The 24,432-nt window shown below is 34.7% G+C and overlaps 1 protein-coding gene across 2 annotated transcripts in view; it reads left to right on the top strand.

Annotated features, from left to right (window-relative positions):
- Positions 1-24,431, top strand: part of LOC100985247 (putative inactive neutral ceramidase B) — a 62,669-nt gene extending 38,238 nt beyond the window's left edge. The window contains exons 12-20 of one of the 2 annotated variants that reach the window (XM_063607379.1): positions 4,327-4,442; positions 5,471-5,565; positions 6,745-6,784; positions 7,496-7,591; positions 11,271-11,366; positions 13,498-13,644; positions 17,703-17,762; positions 20,832-20,920; positions 22,949-24,431. In XM_063607379.1, the coding sequence (XP_063463449.1) occupies positions 4,327-4,442; positions 5,471-5,565; positions 6,745-6,784; positions 7,496-7,591; positions 11,271-11,366; positions 13,498-13,644; positions 17,703-17,762; positions 20,832-20,920; positions 22,949-23,138 (929 nt within the window). In that variant the 3' untranslated portion in view covers positions 23,139-24,431. Of the gene's footprint in view, positions 1-4,326; positions 4,443-5,470; positions 5,566-6,744; positions 6,785-7,495; positions 7,592-11,270; positions 11,367-13,497; positions 13,645-17,702; positions 17,763-20,831; positions 20,921-22,948 lie in introns of those variants that run through there. The other variant, XM_034930574.3, reaches the window with a different exon arrangement.
- Position 24,432: the final 1 nt, after the last annotated feature.

Genomic DNA, 24,432 nt, shown 5'->3' with positions numbered 1-24,432 from the left:
CTCCTGCCTCAGCCTCCCAAGTAGCTGAGACTACAGGCACCTGCCACCACGCTTGGCTAATTTTTGTATTTTTAGTAGAGATGGGGTTTCACCATTTGGCCATGGTGGTCTGGAATTCCTGACCTCAAGTGATCCGCCCGCCTCAGCCTCCCAGAGTGCTGGGATTACAGGTGTGAGCCACTGCTCCCAGCCTCATTCTTTTTTTATGGTTGAATAATATTCCATTGTATCAACATATCAGTTTGTTTAAACCTTCCTCAGTTGATGAACATTTGGGTTATCCCATGTTTTGGTTATTATGAATCTATAAATAGTCTATAAATATTCATGGGATTTTTATGTGGGTGTTTGTTTTCTCCTCTTGGGTATATATCTAGGATTGCAATTGCTGGAATATATAACTCTATATTTAATCATCTGAAAAGCTGCCAGACTATTTCTGAAATGGCTGCACCATTTTACATTTCCACAGGCAGTGTATAGTTTTCTGATTTTTTAATGTATTTGCCAATACTTGTTATTATCTGACTTACTGAATCTAGCTACCTTAGTGGGTGTGGAGGGATATCTCATTGTGGTTTTGATTTGCATTTCCCTAATAATTAATGATGTCAAACACCTTTTCATGTGCGTATTAACCACATGTATATCTCCCTTGGAGAAATGTCATTTCCGTAGTTTTCTTCTTTTAAAATTTGGGTTATTTTTCTTTTTATTATTGAGTTATAAGTGTTCTTTGTGTATTCTGTATACGTTCTCTCATCAGATGTGTGATATAAAAATATTTTCCCAGCACTTTGGGAGGCTGAGGTGGGCAGATCATCAGGTCAGGAAATTGAGACCACCCTGGTCAACATTGTGAAACCCTGTCTCTACTAAAAATACAAAATTAGCCAGACATTGTGGCGCACGCCTGTAGTCCCAGCTACTCGGGAGGCTGAGGTAGGACAATCGCTTGAACCCAGGAGGCAGATGTTGCAGTGAGACAAGATTGCACCACTGCACTCCAGCCTGGCAACAGAGTGAGACTCTGTCTCAAAAAAAATTTTTTTTCTTCCATTCTGTAGGTTTTTTCACTTTATTGATTGTATCATTTGAAGCACAAACATTCTTAATTTTTATGAAGTCTAAATTTTCTTTTGTTACTCATGGTTTTGTGTCATATATAGGAATCTTTTTCCAAATTCAATGTCATGAAGATTTACCCCTATTTTCTTATAAGATTTTTATGGTTTTAGCTCTACATTTAAGTCTTGGATCCATTTTTAGTTAAACTTTGTGTATCATGGAGGTAATGGCCTACCTTTATTCTTTTGCATATGGCTATTCAGTTATCCTAGCACCACTTATTGGAAAGATTATTATTTACCCGTTCTATAATCTTGGCACACTTGTTAAAAATTAGTTGACACATGGCTTTATGTCTGGATGATCAATTCTATTCCATTGATCTATATGCCTAACCTTGTGCCAGTATAACCGTCTCTTGGTTATTGTTTCCTTTAAGATCAGAAAGTATGTCTTTCTACCTTGTCCTCCTCTTCCAAGATTGTTTTGACTTCTGAGTTTCTTGAGATTCCACAGGAATTTTAGAATCAGCTTGTAAATTTTTACAAAGAAGTCAGCTGGGATTCCGATGGGAATATCATTGAATTTACAGATTAATTTGGGGGAGTATTGCCATCTTAACAATATTATGTAATCTGATCCACGTACATAGATGTTTTAGGATTCATTTAGACCTTCTTTAATTTTTTTCAACAATGTTTTGTAATTTTAAGACAAATACAAAAAATAAATTTTGTATTTTTTGTTAAGTTTATTTCTTAGTATTTCACTCTTTTCTATGCTATTGTAAATGGAAATTTTTTCTTAATTTCATTTTTGGATTGTTCATAGAAAACGTATAGAAATACAATGGATAGCTGTATTGACCTTATATCCTACAACCTTGCTGAACTCATTTATTAGTTCTAATATTTTAATGGATGATTTAGGATTTTTCTCTATACAAGATCATGTCATCTTAAAATAGAAATATTAATAGTTTTAATTTTTCTTTTCCAATCTGAATGCCTTTTATTTCTTTTTCTTGCCTAATTGCCTGCCTAGAACCTTCAGAACAATGTTGAATAAAAGTGAAAAGAGTGTATATTCTGTGTTGTTCCTAATAGTATGGAAAAAGCATTCAGTCATTCATCATTAAGTATAATGTTAGCTCTGGGTTTTTAATCCTTCATCAGGTTGAGGAAATTTACTTCTATTCCTAGTTTGTTGAGTGTTATTGTCATAAAATGGTATTAGTTTTTTGGCAAATATTTCTCTCTGTATCTGCTCAGATTATCATGTAATTAAAAAATTATATTAATATGTTGTACTGCATTAATCAGTTTTTGAATGTTTAACCAACTTTGTATTCCTGGAATAAATCCCAGTTGGTCATGTTCTATAACAATTCTTTCTCTGTGTTGCTGTATTCAGTTTGCTAGTATTTTGTTGTAGGTTTTTGTGTCCTATTTATCAGAGAAAATGTTCTGTAGTTTTCTTTTCTTGTGATATCTTTGTCTGGTTTTATATCAGGATAATATTGGCCTCATAGAATGAATCAGGAAGTGTTCCCTTTTCTATTATTTTGGAAAAGTTTTGGAAAAGCTAGTACTAATTCTTTGGTTGGTGGAATTCAGCAGTAAAGCAATCTGAGCTCTGTTATTTGTTGTAAGTAGTTAAAAATGTGTTATGAATCAATCTCTTTACTTTTTATAGTTTTTTTTTTTTAGATTGCCTATTTCTTCTTGAGTCAATTTTGGTAGTTTGTCTTTCTAGAAATTTTTCCATTTTATCTAAGTTATCTAATTTGTTAGTGTACAACTACTTATAGTTTCCTTTATAATTCTTTTTATTTCTTTAAAGTCAGTATTAATGTTCTAATTTCTGATTTTAATAATTTAAGTCTTCTCTCTGTTTTTTTTTTTTTGGTCAATCTAGCTAAAGTTTTGCCAATTTTGTTGACCTTTTCAAAAAACCAGCTTTTGGTTTCATTGATTTTTCTGTTTTCTTTCTACTCACTGTTTAATTGATTTTGTTTTGAATACTGATTATTTCCTTCTTTTTCAACATTTGATTTAGTTTACTTTCCTTTTCCAATGTCTTCAGGTGGAAATTAGGTTATTGGTTTGAGATTTTTCTTCTTTCTTAATATATGGGCATTTACAACTATAAATGTCTCACTGAACACAGCTGTCACTGCATACCATAAGTTTTGATGTGTTGTGTTTTCATTTTCATTCATGATAAAGTATTTCCAGATTTTCCTTTGATTTCTTCCTTGATTATTAGCTATTTCAGATCATACTGCTTAATTTCTGCATATTTGTAAGCTTCTCCATTTTTTCCTATTCTTTATTTTTAATTTCATTTCACTGTATTTGGAAAACATATTTTGTATTATTTCTACTTTGTAAAATTTAATGAGATTTGTCTTTTGGCCAGCACATGATCTACCACAGATAATATTTCATGTGCACGTGAGAAGAATGTATATTCTGTTATTGTTGGGTGGAGTATTCTATAGATTGGTAGGTCTAGTTCAAGTTTTCTGTTGATCTTCCGCCTAGTTGTTCTATCCATGATTGAGAGTGGGTTATTGAAAATTTCAGTATTGTTACTGAAATGTGTATTTCTTTCTTCATTTCTGTGAGTTTTCAGTTTATGTTACACAGACATTTATAATTATTACATTTTTTGAATAGAGTATAGATTCTTAATTCATAAGTTTTATAGTTACAAAACCTTTTACCCCAGATTATGCATATGAAGTTTATTTTTGTTTTTTACTGCTTTGTGTGTGTGTGTGTGTGTGTGTGTGTGTGTGTGTGTGTGTGTGTGTAGATAACTAAATTCAGGAGAAATTATTTCAGGGACCATAAGTCAGACAACTGGTATTGTGAGTTGGAGGTGTAATTTTTCATTTTCAAAACAGGAAAAAAGTGATTTAGTCCACAAATCTGCAGTTAATTATGTCAAACTGTTTTTATTTGCAACATGAATGAGCAGGAGTAATAGAAACAAAACTTTAAGGACGTTGACAACATATACTCTGTCGTTCTCTTGACCACACTGAAGATCTAATTAAACAATGGCTCATGTGTTAGGATGCACAGGACATTTTTCCTATTCTATTACTCAAACTGTTTGGAATCATTGAACAACGACCTTAATAAAATCTCTGAAACTCCTTAAAAGATTATTGTACAATATTTGTCAAGATAATGACTTTTTTGAGAGGGTTGGTTCAAGGAAGTATACTAATCCTAACATTTCTAATAGGGAAAAGAGAAGGGGATCCATTTTGGGACACCATTCGGGACCAGATCCTGGGAAAGCCATCTGAAGAAATTAAAGAATGTCATAAACCAAAGCCCATCCTTCTTCACACCGGAGAAGTAATGCATTTTCATTATCATGGTGAAATTAGCATATTGTTATTTTTAAATATGTGAACTGTCAGGTAATGAATGGTAGATATCTACTGAGATGGGAAGTCTTATTTAGATATTCCCATATCAAGTTTTTAATATTAAAAAATGGGTTCCATGACTCTAAGGAATGAAGGTTATGGTAATAAATTATATTGATTTACCTATTGCACTTATGATTAATAAATACAACAATTAGGACAGTGGGAAAGGCAGAATAAGATGAACATTTATCTTACTCAGAATTTATTTTTGTTGGTTCCAAGAAGGGAGTCAGCACCAAATTTTCTGCAGAAGAAAACATTTCAGGTCATCTAAAACAAAACATGTTCCTGTCTAAATTTTCTCACAGTTCAGGCAACATTATCAACTAAAGCAATTTTCTTTTACACTCCTTTGAAACATATATTTTGCATTCTCAATGTCAAAAGGTCATTTCAGTATTCATAAAAACTTGGATTGTTGAGTTAGAAGCATTTTAAAAATACATTTTTTCCCCTAATATCCTATTAAAATTCTTGAAAGAAGAGAGGAAAGGAAGGAATAGAGGGACAGGCTATAGTATTCTGAATAAGGAAAGGGTTAAATTCTCTTGGGAGAAATCTTGGAAAATAAAGTAAGACTTGGAAACTGTAAACTTAAAGTGCGATTATAATAAAAAGAGAAATTATTAAGTTAAACTATTCCAAATGGAATTCCTTATTTATTGTGTATAAGAATAGTCACCAACAGTACTCTAGGAAAATGTTTGGTTATCTGTTACACATTGTGATTTCATGATGAGAGATCCACCAAAAACTTCATTGATTTCTGCAGGTGAATGGGGCTTTGGCATTTGAAATTCTCATGTTATGACTAGGACATAAATGCCCATATAGAATATTTAATACTACATCATAAATTAGAAACTAGAGGAAATTCTGGGACCACTATGTGTCTGTTGACCATAGAGCGAGTGTTATCCCTAACATAATTTTCTTGTTTTGGGTTCTCAGCTATCAAAACCTCACCCCTGGCATCCAGACATTGTTGATGTTCAGATTATTACCCTTGGGTCCTTGGCCATAACTGCCATCCCCGGGGAGTTTACGTAAGTTTTTCTTTTTATTACTTAGTTAAAAATGTGTTTGTTGTATGTTCTGTTGGAATTGCTTCTTATCATGAAAAGATCATTCTGTATTGACCCCTTGGTATCCTACTGTACTGTTTGGTGACAGTGGCAAATATTCCTACCCTCTTTTGCTGGGGCCTCTGAAGAATAACTATCTCTATGCTTATTATTGATGGCTAACCTGAAGCAGACATGAAAATTAAAAAAAACTTATCCCAAATTAAAATGATGCCATGAGTTATTATATCAGTAGAAAGATTTGCAGTCATATTAAAATACAGGTACTTGAAATAATCAGATTAGGTATTAAAAGCATGGAAGAATGTTTTAAAACTCCTTGATATGTTGTCTTCCTATCTCAGTAACTGGCAATTTTATCTTTCCAGCAGGTCCTATCTCTTGGAGTCATCCTTGAATTCCCTCTTTTTCTGTTTCTTCCTCTTTAAATTCTTCAGCAAATTTTGTACACTCTACCCAACACCTTCTGTCACTTCCCTTCCTGGTCTAAGTTACCACGATCTTTTACACAGATTTTTGCAATAACCTGCTGTCTGGTCTGCTTCATTCTGCCTTTACTCCTCTGCAGTTTTTTTTTTCTCAACACAGCAGCTAGATTAAGCCCTTTAAAGTATAAATTAAATAATATCATGTCTTTGCTCAAAACCCTCCAGTAGCTTCTCATTTCATTCCAGGTAAATCCTCAAACTTGCAAGCTCCTACATGATCTGTTCTTCATCAAGCTCTCATATCTGATTTCTTACCTCTCTCCCCTTTACTCACCTCTGATTCAGCCACATTGGCTTTATTACACTTATACAGTAATGTATTTTCTACCTACCTCAGCTTTTATAAACATAGACTGCAACTGATCATTTTGTTGACTCAAGAATGGAAAATAATGATGATTTTTGCCAGTGATAACCACTGATTCTGTTTCCTTCTTTTAGTCAAATTGACTGTTTTCAGTTTAGGATTTATTTTGAAGCTAGGACAGGCGAAAAAAAGTTCAAGTTTAGCTTTTCACAGTCATTGGGTTCCTACATATTTTACTATTGTGTGATGAGCCAGGGCAATTTTTTGGCTTTCACTGCAAGTGTTTCTGCGTACTCTGCATACGTCTAGTAGGAAAACGTTTACATAATTGTTTTCTTGACTCAGGACCATGTCTGGACGAAGACTTCGAGAGGCAGTTCAAGCAGTAAGTTAAAAATAAAATAACATATCTACATGTTCATATTTGGTGAAGAGGAAAGTATATCCTATCCCTATGATCCTATATCTAGAGTTCCACATTTCTTGAAATTAATGGCTATGGTTAATATGAAATATTGGTAGTATAAGAACCAGACTTAAAAAACATAAGGGAATTATCATTAGGTTAAAAATATTTTATTGGTATTTATGTATTAATATTTTAAAATTTGATAATGTTTGTATACATTAAATACTAAGTAACCTCTAAGTACCTCAATATCTTAAATTCCTGTGAACAGTCTAAATAAAATGTATTACATTTTGGGAATTCTGTATTTTATCTGTGCTGTATTTTGAATTTTCTTTATATTCAGGCAGTATTGTAAATGGTTCTAAAATGACATGTCAAAAATGTCTTGTTAGCGCTGGAAATTACTATTCTGGTTAGCTAATAGCCACCCATTAGATTTTGTAATAAGTTGATTTTTTAAATCCCTATTTTAGTAGTAAGAAGTTTCTACATCTGCAACTGTGATCATCAAGGTATTTGTAGATCCATTGACTTGTCCAACTGTAGTGCAGAGTTAGAAAAATTTTATTAAGAAAAATATCTTAAACTAATAGTGTAATCAATGCTTGTGTGTTAAGGATAACAGAATGAAAATGTACTTAGAGATGAAGAGTAATTTTATTGGGTTTTACCTTTCTCTCCTAGGAATTTGCATCTCATGGGATGCAGAACATGACTGTTGTTATTTCAGGTCTATGCAATGTCTATACACATTACATTACCACTTATGAAGAATACCAGGTAAAGCAAAACGTTTTCATCATTTAAATGAATTATACCCCAGTAAAGACTATTGTGTCAAATGCAGACTTGCTTTGTAAACTTTCCTAGTCATGTTTCTGAGAGATGATTATGTTTCAGGTATAACCGGTAAGAGGATGATAAGCCAGAGGCCGTATTTAAGAGTTTCAAATACATCATTTTAAGTCCAGGTCAGAATTCTAGTTTTACTGACTTACATTTTCCCTGAAATTAATTATTTTGTCAGGGGCACTGGTAATAAGCCTGGGTTGTGGCATAAAACATTTCTAACACTATTCTTAATGCATTTGATGCCTTAAGCCTCTGTAGCACTGGAGAAAACTCCTACTAGTAGCTGTTTATTGAATGCACTGGTTAAGACTTTGCAAATGTTATTTAAAGTAATCCTCACAGTATATCCAGAAGTAGGGTGTTATTATATTGATGATATATATTAAGAAACAGAGTCCCAGAGAGTTTGAGGGAGGCTGGTAGCTGGTAATATTTCATTGTTTATAAATAGTCCAGAAAGCAGCCCAAGTACTTTTTAAGTAAAACATGAAAACAGTCCAGAGTCTCATAATTAATAATTTCTGTTAATAATATATCTGCTGGTATATAACAGCAGTGCATACAGAAGCATACAGTCTACCCCTTGGTAAATATTCAGTGATACTAAGAGTAGACTCTGCCCTGCTACCCTCTGTTGGCTTTCCTGAAGGTCCCTGCCTTCTAGGAATTCCCATTGAAAAAGGGATCTTAATGATGCTAAACTTGGATAGGAATAATTACATCCTTTCTTCACTACGTCTAACTATTATTAAGCATTTCAGTCAATTATAAATATAGGAAACAAACAAATTATTTTAGCAGTACCTCTGTCACCAATAGGCACCACAGATATTTTCATATCACATACAGTGATTGCAGGTCTAGAAATGTCTTTACTCTTATTGCTATTTTATAATCACAATAGTTATTAGATCCACAGATATATCTTGTTATTCAATAGCATAATAAAGAAGCACATACATTACTGTATCACAACATTGGTTTATTATAGTATGGTAAATATATTTCAACCTAATTGGTTTCCTTTGTCAATTCCATGTATTTTATTTTACACCTTTAGAAACATTATTCTGAGGGAGGTCCTTAGGTCTCCACATGCTGCCAAAGGAGTCCATGTCACAAACAAGGTTAGGAACCCCTACTAGCTTGTCTCCTGGTCCAGGTGAGATGGGAAAGTTCCCTGAACCCCCCTGCAGTATGTGCAACAGGGGTGTGGCTCATCTGTTTGGCTGCTGTATATGCTCAAACCCTTAATGGGAAGGGGAGCACACAGACAGGCAGGTGCAGGAGCCAAGGTAAGTGCTTTTGGGTGCTGGCAGGAGCAAATTCCATGTGGTCCCTGCAGCAGTATCTAGGTATGGGTGCCTGCTACTCCAGAAGCCCAAGTGGGCATGTATTACATACAGTGCACTTTTTTAGCTTTGCTGTCTGCAGATAGCTTAAGTGTTAAACAGCTCAGTGCCCTCTTGGTACCCAGGTCCTTGTCCAGTGTCTAGGAAGAATCAGGTTGCAAATAGACATGAAGGATGAATTCAGGGTTTTATTGAGTGGTAGAGGTAGCTCTCCGTGGGATGAATGGGGAGCTGGAAAGGGGATGGTGTGGGAAGATGATCTTCCCCTGGAGTTTGGCTGTCCAGTGGCCAATCTCTTCTCCAACCATCCACAGCCGAACTCCTCTCAGAGTTCAGATGCTCCTTCTCTTTTCTCTGCTGTGCCATTCTGCCATTCTGCTTTTCTGTTCATCTCCTTGTCTGCTTGTGGAGCTGGGGGTTTGGGGTTTATATGGGTATAGGATAGGGGGGCGTAGTGAACAAAAAGGCAAAACAGGAATGTTTGGTTGCAAAAGCAGAAATGCTTGTTCTTGTTTAGGGCCACAGGTTTCCAGGCTTAAGGGTGGGGCCTTTGCCAGGGAACCACTCTCTTCTACCCAGTATTTTCCTGTCTCCTGTCCATATCACAGGGATATACTCCGGCAAGTATTACTATTAATTACTTCATTCATTCAACAGATATGTATTGTGACAGATACTGTGCTAGCCACTTTCTGGGGCATAATGATGAAAAGAATCTGTCCCTTCCCTCAAGATCACTGGAAGCCGGGGGTCTAGTAGGAAGACAGAAAAAAGAACAGATGATTACATTTTCATGAAAGGCATGCACAAGGTGTTATAAAAATAAAGAGAAAGAGCACCAGCCCAGACTGGGTATTTGAGGACTGGGACTGTTCAGGAAGATGTAACATCTGTATGAGTTCTTGACAACAAGTGAGAGTTAAGCAAATAAAGAGTAAGAATGTATCCTATATAGAAGAAACTATATATGCAAAGGTCCAGAGGGCAGGCACATTGATGGACCACAATTAGTTGAGTAGCATGGAGTAAGTATGCGGAGGGTGATGGTAAGGAGATGGTAGCCAGAGTGGGAGACACAGGTTAGCTGATGGATAGTCTTGCATGCTATGCTACTGAGCCTTCACTCAGTAAGGAAGGCTTTGGGGGAACTGCAGTAGGATTCTAAGCAAGAGAATGCTTTGATAAAATTTTGTGATTTAGAAAGGTCAATAGATGGCAGTGTAGAAAATGAATTGGAAGGGCTTGTTTATAGGCAGAGGACTGATTAAGAAGCCATAGTGTAATTAAGATCTGGGCAAGACATGGACATGCACACTTGAGGGTGAAGGCTGGGAGGAGGGAGAGGATCAAAAAACTACTTATCAGGTACTGTGCTTATTACCTGGATGATGAAATAATCTGTATAACCAACCCTCATGACATGTGATTTACCTATATAACAAACCTGCACATGTACCTCTGAACCTAATACAAATATAAAAAAAGAGATCTGGGTGAGAAATGAGGGTTTGAACTAAGGTGAAATCTATTTGTACCTTAGGAGAAAGTAAGACAGGAAAATGAAAGATCTCAGGAGATTTGAAGGAGACAGAATTACCAGATGTGGAGACTGATAGGATACAGGATGAGGGAGAGAGGAGTCTAAGGTAACTGCCGGCTGATCCTCACATGGGAGACTGGAAAGATGACATTCGCTGAGATGAGAATGTTGTGGAGGAAGCTGGTATGTCTGAAGTGGTGAGGTTGGTTTTAGATTTGATAACTTTGAAGTTCCTGTAGAAGAACCAAAGGCCTGGAGGTCAGCTAAAAGATGCATTTGGCTCAATTTCATGGCTTTGTGATGGATTAAATGTCCTTCTCCAGTTAGCACCTTCTAACTATTTATCCAGAAGTTACTAGGACTCTTTGTTTTATTTTTCTTCTGATATATGCCCTGGGGGAAAGCACTTATATTACAAGTACTTACAATAGACTAAAGCTTAGGAGCTAGCACCCTCTTTCATAGTAAATAGAGTGACAGTCTAAATGGCATAAGCAGAGAGAACCCACTGCTTTTAACAGGTAGTCCATAGGAGTCACTTACCTTGGCCAGTAAATGGAAATGCCCATCCTCTTTTGTCATACATAATCTTGAAGATTGTGCCAGTTTTGAATAATGTGAGATGTCAAGCATCACACTTACCCAAAATGCTACACCTCTGTAAATGGATTTAAATATGCAGAACCATATACAACTCTCCCTGCCTTTCCTGCAGGCTCAGCGATATGAGGCAGCATCGACAATTTATGGACCGCACACATTATCTGCTTACATTCAGCTCTTCAGAAACCTTGCTAAGGCTATTGCTACGGTAATCAAATATTGTTTGTGCGTGCGTGCGTGTGTGTGTGTGTGTGTGTGTGTGTGTGTATGTCTGTATGTGTCTGTGTCTGGGTAAGAAAATGCAGAGGGAAGTGAAAGAGAACCTTAGCTTCGAGTGTTCAGTTTGACAACCTTTATATTTTACAAAATTTATAGTTTTGTGTTATCTCTAAGAAAATAAATAAAATTTCTTTCCAAATTTTGGATCTAGTTAACATCCTTTCATGCTGGCAGCTTCTTTCATATGTATTTTCTCACTATTTTTACAACCATCATGTGAAATTAAGGAGATATCATTTCTCCCCAGTTTTCAGAGGAGCACATAGGCTTGAAGATAAGTGATGAAGCTTACTACACCTGGGAGTTGAACCTGTGTTCTCTAATCCTTGCCAGATTCTCCCCACTCACTCCAAAAGTTGAGTAGGTCAGCATTCTAGGATGCCCATTTTCCACATTATAATATCTTGGAAATTGGGATGCATTTTCCAATCAGAGGAAGCTTATTATTATAATTAGTAGCATGCTTTTACTTTCTTGGTGGTTCAAAAGATAATATGAGTTGTTAAATCAATGGAAGCTTAGATTTGATGTAAAAATAGTGGTGCCTTGGAATGAAAACATTGCATCTACCTAAAATATATACCACTGAAGAAGTTTACTTGATTTAAAGGAACTTCACTTGTGGAAATCTTCCCTTTGGATGCAGTTGTTTATGAAGCTGCAACTGTGATGTCAGAAGGTTAGTCAACAAACAAGATAAAGAGCTTAAAATAATAAGCAGCCCCTTATATAATAATATGTAAGCCTCAGTAAAAAATGTGAAACAATTGTGGCATAGCAAAGAAAATAAAGCCCTTTTAATGAAAAAGCTTGGATATATTAAATTGAAATAAATGAAATGGTTGTCTCTGTAGGTTGCATCAATCGAACGTTGAAAATTTCATATGCCTGTATTATTAGTTACTGATTGTGTGTTTGAAATTTCAGTATTTTATATAATTTCTTTGCACATATTTTAATCAATTGATATTTATTTTCATTTTATCATAATTTTGGTCTCAGTTTTAGGTTACTTTTTTTGAATAACTGTTTGTATTTATTTATTTATTTCTATTATAAAATCCAAATCTATTTGTAGGTCATTCAGATTATACAGAAAAGCATAAACCTATAATCCATCCCTAGAGATAACTACTGTTTAACTGTCACTATGCTCATAGGTCTATAGTTCTTCCCAAGAAAATAGATTCTTCAAATTTTGTAGTGACAATGAAGAAAAATGCAATTAATTTGGTGGAAATTTGTTTTACAGACAAATTTCTGGTCAAGCACCTTAAAACTAGCTATGTGATCTTGAAAAAAACCACTGAATATGTCTAAGCCTATTTTCTCATTTGCAAAATGGGAATGGTAATACATAACCTATCTCATATGCAGTTGTAAAGATTAAATCTATAATGTGAGGAATAAAGAGCGTTAAATATTCATTGAAAGTAATGGCAAAATGCCAATTACTTTTGTACCAACCTAATATAGATATAGGGATATTTGAAAATTGAGATTTGTATTTTTATGACACTATTAAAAATGGTAAACTTTGTGGGCAACATAGATTAAACCAGTCAGGATGTGGGATGATCTTAAATTTTAAATTAAAAATATATTTATTATATTCTTTTATTAGCACAGACAAGAAGCTAGGAAAAAACTTGGTACTCACTCCAGGTGAGAGTGGCTCAATACTTTTTAAAAATTAAAATAATAATTATGCTGTCATGGTATAATTACCTTTTTGCATATTAGGCCCCTGTACAAAGTCAGACAATTTGAAAGTATGCTTCCAACCTTGTACTCTGGTCACTGTCCTTATGTTGTCCAGGGGAATAAAAGAGTTGCCTATAACCAAAACTTTCTCCCAGTGACAAGAGTTTAAATTATGAATTTCTAGGCTCATGCTTAGCAAGGCTACCTTCCTATTTTGCTCAAGGTTGTTAGCTCTTGGAGTATGTATATGTGTGTGTGCACTCTTCCATTAATGCAGGCATTTCTGGGTCTGGAGGCCTGGGGAAAGGGTCTTTGACTCTACCTGTGCACTCCTTAACAAATGCTCTCTGTTCCAGGACACGGTAGCCAACCTGAGCAGAGGTCCAGAACCTCCCTTTTTCAAACAATTAATAGTTCCATTAATTCCTAGTATTGTGGATAGAGCACCAAAAGGCAGAACTTTTGGGGATGTCCTGCAGCCAGCAAAACCTGAATACAGAGTGGTAAGACTCATGAGCAGACCTTGGAATCCTTTAGAGGGATGTTTTGGGGGATGTCACTTAGTGTCACCATTTGCCTCTAATCATGCTGTAGACCAACTGTTAGCAATGATAATTTTGACAATTGTTCTTATCTCTGCAAAAGTAATGAGAATGGGGAAATATTTATTTTTTGTAAGTAATTGTGTCAAATTGAAATTCTAAAATCCAAATTATTCCTTTTCTTAAGTGAATGATCATGGAACTATTCACTGGCACTGAGAGTTGTCTCTTAAGTCAAGGATAGGAAAAACATACAGAAATGAAGCAGAATTTGTACCATTACTATTTTATATCAATCTTGTGTCCTGAAAGCTTGCTGAATCAGTTATTAGTTTCAACAGTTTTTCTGGGGGGAGGAGGGTTGAGTAAGAGGGGAGTCTGGATTCCTTAGGAATTTCTACATATAGTATCATGTCATCTGTGAATAAAAATAAGCTTATTTATTCCTTTCTATATTTCTTTTCTAAGTGCACCTAATTATTTATCCTTATTGGACTGGCTAGAACCTTCAATAGAATGTTCTGCTTTTTAAAAAATTTTATTTAATTTTCTACTTGATAAATAAAAATTATATATATTTATTGTGTACAAGATGATGTTTTGAAATATGTATACATGGGGAATGGCTCAATTGAGCTAATTAACATGTACATTATGTCACATCCTTATTATTTTTTGTTGTGAGAAAATTTGAGACTTTCTTAACAATTTTTAAAACACAATATGTTGTTTTTAACTGAAGCCATCAAGTTGTACAGTAGCCCTCTTGAACTTATTCCCTTTGTCTAAATGAAATTTTATATTCTTTGATCAATACCTCCCCAACCCCCTAACCTCCTAGCCCCTGGTAACTAACCTTCTGCCAACATTCTACTCTCTACTTCTATGAGTTTAACTCTTTAAGGTTCTATATGTAAGTGAGATCATGTGGTATTTATCTTTCTGTACCTGGCTTATTTCACTGAATCTAATGTTCTCCAGGTTTATCCATGTTGTATCAAATGTAAGGATCTCATTCTTATTTATGACTGAATAGTATTCCATTGTGTAAATGTACTACATTTTCTTTATCCATTCATCCATTGATGAACACTTAGGTTGTTTCATATCTTGGCTATTGTGAACAGTGCTGCAATAAACATGGGAGTTCACATATCTCTTCAACAAACTGATTTCATTTCCTTTCTCTATATACCCAGAAATGGTATTGTGTATATATTTTACAGTAGTTTTATTTTTAATTTTTTGAGAAACCTCTTGCTGCTTTTCATAATGGCTGCACTAATTCACATTCTCATGAACAGTGTGCAAGAGTTACCTTTTTCTACATTCGTATCAACACCTGTCTTTTGTCTTTTTAAATATTATACATTCTAACAGGTATTAGGTGATATCTTGTTGTAGTTTTAATTTGCATTTCTTCGATGATCACTGATATTGAACATTTAAAAAAATACCCTGTTGAGCATTTGTATGTCTTCTTTAGAGAAATGTTTATTCAGGTCCTTTTCTTATTTTCAAATTGGGTTATTTGTTTTCTTGCTATAGAGTTGTTTGAGTACCTTATATCTTTTGGATATTAACTCTTTATTGGATGCATAGTTTGCAAGTGTTTTCTCCCATTCTTTAGGTTGTCTCCTCACTTTGTTAATTGTTTTTTTGGTTGTGCAGAAACTGTTTAGTTTGATGTAATATGTGTCTGTTTTTGCTTTTGTTGCTTTTGCATTAGGGGTCATATTTAAAAAAAAAATCGCCTACACCAACATCATGGAGCTTTTCCTCTAGGTTTTCTTTCAGTTGTTTTATAGTTTCAGGTTTTATATTTAAATCTTTAATCAATTTTGAGTTAATTTTTATATTTCCTTCTTCTGCATGTGGATATCCAGTTTTCCCAGCAGCATTTATTGAAGAGACTGTCACTTCCCCATTGTGCGTTCTTGGCACCTTTGTCAAAAATCAATTTATCATAAATGTGCGGGCTTATTTCTGGGCTCCATTGGTCTATGTGTACCAATGGTGTGTTGATTACTTTAGGCCAGTACCATGCTGTGTTGATTACTATAGCTTTGTAGTATATTTTGAAGTCAGGTTGTGTGGTACCTTCATCTTTGTTTTTTTTGCTGAAGATCCAATCCAATGTCAAATAGAAGTTGTGAGACTGGACACTCTTGTCTTGTTTCCAATCTTAGTAGAAAAGTATTCAGTTTTTCACCATTTAGTATGATGTTTTCTTTAGGATTTTTGTAGATTCTCTTTTACATGTTTTATGCCTAGCTTATTGCAAGTTTTTGTCAGAAATCAGTGTTGGAGTTTTGCAATTTTTTTTCTACTGAGGTGACAATGTGGTTTTGTCTTTTGTTATTTTAAGAAGGTATTTGCATTCATTGGTTTTCAGATGTTAAATAAATGCCGTATCATTTAGTCATGGTGTATAATCCTTTTTAGATGTTGCTGAATTTGATTTGCTGATATATTGTAAGGAGTTTTCTACTCATGTCCATGAGGCATATTTTTAGTTTTCTTTTTATGTGTTGTCTTTGCCTTTGGTATTGGGGCAATAGTGCTTTCAAAGAATGAGTTGGGAAATGTTTTCTCTTGTACTTTCTGAAAAAGTATCCAAAAGATTGGCATTATTTACTCTTTAAATATTTGATTGGATTGACCAGCAAGGCCATATGGACCTGGCTTTTCTTTATGGCAAAATTTTTATTACTAATTCAATTTCTTTACTTGTTATATGCCCATTCATATGTCCTATTTTTTTCCTTGCATCAATTTTGTGTCTTTCTAGGAATTTATCTTTATAGGAATTGGTATCATTCTAGGAATTTTCTCATTTCATATAAGTTGTTTAATTTGTTGGTGTAATGTAAAAGTTGTTGTTGCTCATGATAATCCCCTATAATCCTTTTAATTTCTGAAGAGTTGACAATGATATCCCCTCTTTCTTTCTAATTTGGGTAATTTGTGTCCTCAAAGAACTAGCATTTAGTTTTATTGCTTTTACCTATTGCATTACCTATTACTAAATTTTTTAGGCAGGACCAGAGCAGATTTTCGTCTTGAGCAAATCCCTTCCTCCCTTCCCCCAGCACCCCTCATCCCCTCACACACTAATGTAAAATTCTTTTGAATTATGAGGTTTTCCAGTCTGGCCTGGTGGGAACAGAATCTTGTCACAACTCTATGAGCCTGGGGACTGTTCTCTGTAATTCTGTTAGCCCATTCTTTTCCTGGCTTCCAGTAGTTCCCTTATATGCATGCAAACTTGAGGGGAGCTTTCTGCAAATCTCCAGATTTCTGTCTCTGTGCAGCTATCCTCTCTATGATGCTCTGTGCTATAAACTCAAGACTGTTTGGCTTTTGTGGACCCCCAGCTCCATATCCTCAACTTAGACTGCCAGACTTGGCCTGAATTCTCCTCCTTCTGCCGTGGCCCGTAAACTCTGATGACATTGAGCTGGTGGATTACAGGGTTCTTGTTTGTCTGCTGCCACTCAAATATCACTGTCTTTCTTTGTCACTTGAAAATCCATTGTTTAATATATATTTTTTCCAGTTTTTTAGTCGTTTCAGGTGGGAGGATAAATACACATCCTGCCACTCCATCTCTTATAAAAATAAAAGCTTAACTATAAATGTAAGCATAAATATGAGTCATCTGTGGAAAGTTTTGACTGTTCTAATTTGATTCAAATATTCCCTGTATTTGTGTTGGGAGGGAGGTGTGAGGAATTATCAAGGCCTGAAGAAGCCATTTTAATATGCTGTCACTAATATAAACTACAGCTCTAGATCTTCACTTGTATCTGAGTCTACCCAAAGCAAACTCATTGGCCAAACATTCCTATGTCTATTGTTGCAAGGGTTAATATTCTTAGAAGATAACTTACTTGATTAAATAGAACAAAACCTATAAAGGCACCCTAAATTATAGAATTTATAATAAATAATGTCCAAAATATGAGTATAGCAAAAAACCTTTTATTAGAAGTCATTAAATGAATTTTTACTTTCAGGGGGAAGTTGCTGAAGTTATATTTGTAGGTGCTAACCCGAAGAATTCAGTACAAAACCAGGTAGGTATCAATGATTTTCCTTTACAAATGTAATCCACTTTTTAGCCATTCATTCATTTAAATATCCCTCTAGAGGTTAATAACATAAAGACAAAATGTTCCAACTTGTTTTACATCTTAGTTTGTAGGTACGGGAAAATATTCAATAGGTAGTTAATGTGGATTGAGTCTGGGTAAAAGCACACAGGAAACATATAATTGGCTTCACTTAGGACCAAGTATAGCATAATGCATGTATGACTGCATTGTCTGTCAAGAAGATGTTAAGTTGAATACAATCTCATATATATAATTATGCGCCACATACAATGATGTTTCAGTCAAAGATGAACTGCGTTTATGACATTGGTCCCATGAGATTATAATATTCTACTTTTACTGTACCTTTTCTACGTTTAGGTATGTTTAGATACACAAATACTTACCATTGTGTTACAATTGCGTACAACATTCAATACAGTAACGGGCTGTACAAATTTGTAGCCTAGGAACCACGGGCTATACCATATAGCCTAGGTGTGTAGGAGGTTACACCATTTAAGTTTGTGTAAGTCTAAGTCTGTGATGCTCATACAATGATGAATTTGCCTAACAATGCACTTCTCAGGATTTATCCGATATATGACTGTATTCAAATATATAGAACTCTACCAAATGTTGTGAAATAGTCAAAGGGCCAACTGAAGGATGTGTGTCTTTGGCTTCTTCTTCTCTTTTTGGCTCTCTCCTCCTCCTCTACACTACTATCTCTGGTCCTACCTGTACTGTTGTGGAACGGTCACAGATCCCCGGGTGTATACTCTCCTGGCTTGGAGTCCTGGTGCATGTGCTTTACTTTATCTTGCATCGGCCATTTCCCTATTATTTACTACTGGTGCTAATAGAGCATTTATTTATTAAACCTAAAAAATGACATTCAAAATACATGCCCAATGTTAAAACAATATAGAAGTGTAGAAAATAGAATATATAAGTGCTCTTCTACCCACAAACCTGCTTTCCAGAGGTAATAGCTGTTAAGAGTTTTTTAATAAAGCATTTCAGACTTTTTTGTTTTTATCATATGTATGATAAACTATATACATATGTAATATATCTATTAAGAAAATTAATGTATACTTGTATAACTTCCTTAAAATATACTTATAACTACACAAGCAGTAACTGGACACATTCTAGTTGTAAAACCTCAAATAATAAAGGAATTTATAGTGGAAAAAGAGTGGGCATGTGACTGTGATTTCGAGGTCATGGTTTTCACTGTGGCTGAGGATGCATTCCTTATATCAATTAGCTGTTCTTCCCAGGGCCTATAGTCACTTATAATCCAAAAATACCTTCCTTCCAAAAGAACCTTCCCATTCCTGTTCATTAAAATGTCATTATTGCCAAGATAACAATTGTGGCAATATGACATTCTCAAATATGACATTGGAGGAAAGTCTTCTACTTCTTAGGTAGTCAATATGCACCTGTTTGAAGTAATTTCTTTAGTAAGTGAATCTGTGCCACAATAGTTATGTGTTTATAACATTATTTTCTGAAGATATCAAAGTGTTATATCAAAACTGCATGTTTAGCTGTCACCTGATATCCCTAGGGTAGAGAAATTCTATCATCATTATTGCCATGGAGAAGCAGGAGAACAAAACCTTTAAACTACTATAGTGGTAATAGAATTAATTTCAAAGAATGCTCTGGGACTTGGTATAAAACAATTTCTATCACCCTTCTTCATTAGTAGTTATCATCACTATTTATGGAATGCTTACTATTTTGCAGGTAGTATTTGCAAGTATTCCTATTAAAGTGCTTTATATGCATTATCACATGATTAATTCCATCCTTACGACTACCCAATGAGTTAAGTTTTATTACCCCTACTTTCCAGATGAAGAAACTGAGGCCTAGAGAGATAAAGTAACTTATATTATGCATAATTAGTGTATGCAGTACCTAATTATGCATCTGGAAGAGATTACGGTAGAGCAGTTGGGAAAAGATTGTCATATGTTTTATCCCTGGTATTCAGAGGCCTAGACTTGTTCTTCAGTCTATACTCTAGACATATTCAAAAAGCCCACCATATCTTCTCCATCTAAGGCCTTCCCAATGTCATTTGCCATAAATAGACAGAAATAACTCTCTTTACAAGTTCCTATGGTTATGAAAACTTCCTTATTGAATGTAATTCATCAGTTGAATACTTAAAGAAGAATTTTAAGCAATTTCATGGCCCACATGTAAATAGGTGATACATTTAGCAAGGGGTTATTTGAGCACCAGTAAATGACAGATATAAAGAACTGTGATAAATATAGGTGCATTAGACATGTGCCTTTTAGGGTCACAATCTCAAGGATTTAAAAGGATACTAGAAATGTATAACCTTTGTCTTTATTAACTTGTCATATCATTCAAATCTGTGCTTTGTTTGAAGCTGAATTCTTGGTCTGAAACAAATTCTTCTATTATAATAATCTTCCAATGGGGAAATAAAATCTTTTTATGACGTGGTTTCTAGAAATCTATTATAAAAAATCTAAAGACCTCCTTTAGTACCCCAGGATAGGGAAGATTTGTGTATTCTTTTCAATTCTTTCACTCAGGGAGGTACGTTAACTAATAATTCATTCACCTGGAGACGGAAAGTAGACTAAACTTTACCATTTTCCCTTCTAAATTTTGAGGTGACTAGAGAAAGTCTTGGGATATATAGATCAATAAACATATCATGAAAAGGCTTGACTTATACCTTTTTAAAATCTCAAGTAAGTTTTATTCCCAGCCTCTTTTCTGCCCTAATTTCCAAAATTTGCTACTAACTCTAAAATTATACTTCTTTCACATTTCTAAAAAAATCATGTTTTTTAATAGACTGGATAAATTAACATTCTGAGTACAGTGCGTAGAATGTTAAGAGGAAAGCCTAAGAATTTGGATGAAATTCTAACACATTTTCACACAAGGTATTGGTAGGCTAACATATGGTCAACAAGGGGAGTATTTACAAACAGGTTCCTTCTGTGACTGTGCAGTACCTGATCAGGTTTATTAATTGCATTTCAGACCCATCAGACCTTCCTCACTGTGGAGAAATATGAGGCTACTTCAACATCGTGGCAGATAGTGTGTAACGATGCCTCCTGGGAGACTCGGTGAGCACATTTATTGAATATTTTTGTCTTTCAAGCTTCGAAACCAGTTGGCTTGTAATGCTGGGAAGACAAATGAAAAGACTGGCTCAGTACAAGGTATTAATGATATCAAATTCCCAAGGAGGTTTCTGGACATATTTAGTTGATTTATTAGATTTCATTTTGATTCATTTTTCTACAAAACAGTGTGGTGTGTGCTTCTATAAGATTAGGTGCTAATGAGGTTATGGCTTCCATTCTTACAGACATCTGTTCTGTTTTTTTTCCCCATGGACACAGGTATTATTTGTAAAATCTAACTAGCTTCCTTGCAAATTGGTTGAAAGGAGTATAGAGTAAAAGTGTTGAGATGCCTCTGTAGAGCTTGATATTTCTATAAGGAAAATGAGTCTATACCTGACATGTATTGCATGTTTGTATATGATCAATAATTCTTCATTTGAGTTACTAAAACACTAGAGGCTTGGGTGTTTAACTCTTAATGACTTGAGTGAGGAGATAATATATTCAGGCAATTTCTCCGGAGAGACATATCTCTTTGCCTTTTGCTACCAAATTCCTGAGCTGAATAGATATTTTGAAGATTTGATAATGTGTCTGAAATAAGACAATACTTCTGTTCCCAAGTCTATAAATTTAACATTCCATGACAGTGGCATGGAAGTAGGTACAGTTTTTGGCAATTTGGGTCTAATTCAGATTGCCTCAAACTAAGTGATATTAGTTTGTTAAATGTAAATATGTTAGTATGGTTCAGATGGTTAATTGAAAATAGGAATTTGACCATGGCCCATATACAAATATGGGCAAAATTTTTCTTTGGTATTTAGAGCTGTAGAGTATAGGTACATTTTAAAACAAGTAATGTGTACGTATCATTAAAAAGGTTATACAGGTAATAAAAAGAATGATTTATATTTAAATGCTCAAAGTTTTTAGCTAATAGCAGTCAATACTGAGGATATGTTTAGATCTCTGCCTTGTTCATTAGCAGCAGAATAATCAAATATTTGCTGAGAGTACTGAACCCATCACTGAGAAACACAGAATGTCGAGCACACTCTCTGTGCCCAAGAGATTCACTTTCAGCATAACTGAGGATATCAGTTAGCCCGTTGTATCTCACTGAGTCTAGAAGAGTGTCTGAACTCTCTGCTGTGATCTGCAGGGGCCAACATGATCTGGTTCCACCTGTTTCTCTCATCTCAAGCACTCTTCCATGGTTTACCATTCCCTCTACCAACTGACCTGCTTTCTGCTTTGTGGCCACATCAAGTTTGTTCCTGCTTTGGACACTTTGTATTTTCTGTTCCTTCTTGTTAGAATGTTTTTTCCTCCAGATTTCTGCAGACTCAGTTTAAATGACATCTCCCTAAAAAAACTTCCGTCTTGTTTTCTACATTAAACTTGTCATTCTTAAGATTTTTATATTTATTGCTTTTTGTTTATTGCATTTATTTCCATCCTCAACTCAGTAGAACATAAGCTTCATAAAACATGGGACCATATCTATCTTGCTCCTTACTGTCCCTCAGCACTTCTAGAAGAGAGTCTGACATGTATTCATTTTCTATATATATATATAGAAAATATATACATATATTCATTTTGTATATATATATGTGTATATATATATATATACACATATATATATATAGAAAACAAATGAATCTAGATGTGAAAATAAGTGTCAGATAAGGGCTAAAAGAGTGCTTTGCAGTTCTACAGCAGGAGTGACATCTTGTGGCTATCAGGTAAGGTTTCCTGGGGTGAGTATAATTTAGGTAGGTAGAAAGGTAGAACAAGTAAAGCTATTTCTACAAATTGCTGTTCTTTAAAGTTTCTCTTCTAGAAAATAGACGTTTTTGTCTGTTTTGTTCATTGCTGTATCTTCAATGTCTTGATAGTGCCTTGCTCATTGTAGGTATTCCCTGAATATTCATTAAATGAATAATCATGTATTTTTCTAATTAAACATTTTTAAGAGTAAAATTGAGTTTTGCTTGCTTGTTTGTTTTTTATCAACAGTTTTTATTGGCACAAGGGACTCCTGGGTCTGAGTAATGCAACAGTGGAATGGCATATTCCAGACACTGCCCAGCCTGGAATCTACAGAATAAGATATTTTGGACACAATCGGAAGCAGGACATTCTGAAGCCTGCTGTCATACTTTCATTTGAAGGCACTTCCCCGGCTTTTGAAGTTGTAACTATTTAGTGAAAAGTTGATAGATCATTTAAAGAACAGCTTTACTCTCTACACATTATATAAGTGATTTCAAATGAATGTGAACTAGTGAACTACTATGTTGACTTCTATAATCGTCCCTATTTGGGGACAGATAGTTTACTGCTAATGGGGTGGAGGTGTGTGTGTGTGTGTGTGTGTGTGTGAGAGAGAGAGAGAGAGAGACAGAGAGAGGTTTGTCCCATATATCTTGTTCCAGCAGCCATATATCTTGTGGTCTACAGCCTAAAGCATGATTTCCCTTGAAGTCTTGGGGTTGTTTAAAGGAGAGTCCCTTCAATATAAAACCTCTGAAATATTAGTGAGAATGGCTCACTAATGTGAACAATGTTTAAACTATTTATTTATATATAGAATTCCTGAATATTAGTACTGGGAAAGTTTATAGAAATCATCTAGTCTTACCCTTCATCTTACATATAAGAAAAATGGTCTTTTCTTCTAATCACATTTACAAAATATGATATAAACCTTGACCATAAATGTATGAGCCTAATTAGAGAAACAGAAAATCAGCATGTCAGTTTTCCTTCATTCAAAATAACATAGTCTTTCTAAGCAGTCATTCTGGAGTTAACATGCCTAGTTCAGAGCTGCTGTGGATGCTCAAATCATTTCTGGAATTGCCTTCAGGACACAATTATGAGAAAGTCAGACTTCCAATATTTTGATCATGCCTTGTGTTTTCCTAAGTGTCCTTATCCCACTGGATTGTGTCTCTTACTCCCAAGACTTATTCCAAATGATTTTTTGACTCTTCTCATTAATCAAATTCACCCCAAACCAGAAAGTTTTGCCATTAGCGTAGATATTAAAAATATTACTGTCTGGGAAAGCACTCCTCAAAGCAGAGGTTCTAAATTAATTTATCTGTTCTTTTACCATTTGCTTACTCACTCACTCATGGACCCATTCAATCATAGAATATTTAAGATTTATATGCCCAGAATTATAATAGTGCCTAGGCCTTGATAATTAGTGAATTTGTACTTGGGGTGAATGTGTAAGTGTCAAAAGGTAACTATTATGAAGGAGAAAATAATCGATTTAATATGTAAATTCTGGGGAGGCATTTAAAAAATCAGTAATCTTTAAGTTATATCTTGTGTATCATCTGTGTTGGATACTCTAATTTGGGGGGAAAGAGGCTCCAGACAGTTTGCTAAATACTATTTTGAAAGTTATTTTTGGGCATTGTAAAATACCTTGCTTCATACCCCAAAGAATAAGATATGACAATCTGACATCGATTGTCTGAAAGTAC

This window comes from Pan paniscus, chromosome 8 (genome assembly GCF_029289425.2).
Source record: "Pan paniscus chromosome 8, NHGRI_mPanPan1-v2.0_pri, whole genome shotgun sequence".
NCBI lineage: Eukaryota > Metazoa > Chordata > Mammalia > Primates > Hominidae > Pan > Pan paniscus.
The sequence above is the reverse complement of the archived record's forward strand: the minus strand, read 5'-3'. Positions and strand labels throughout refer to the sequence as shown.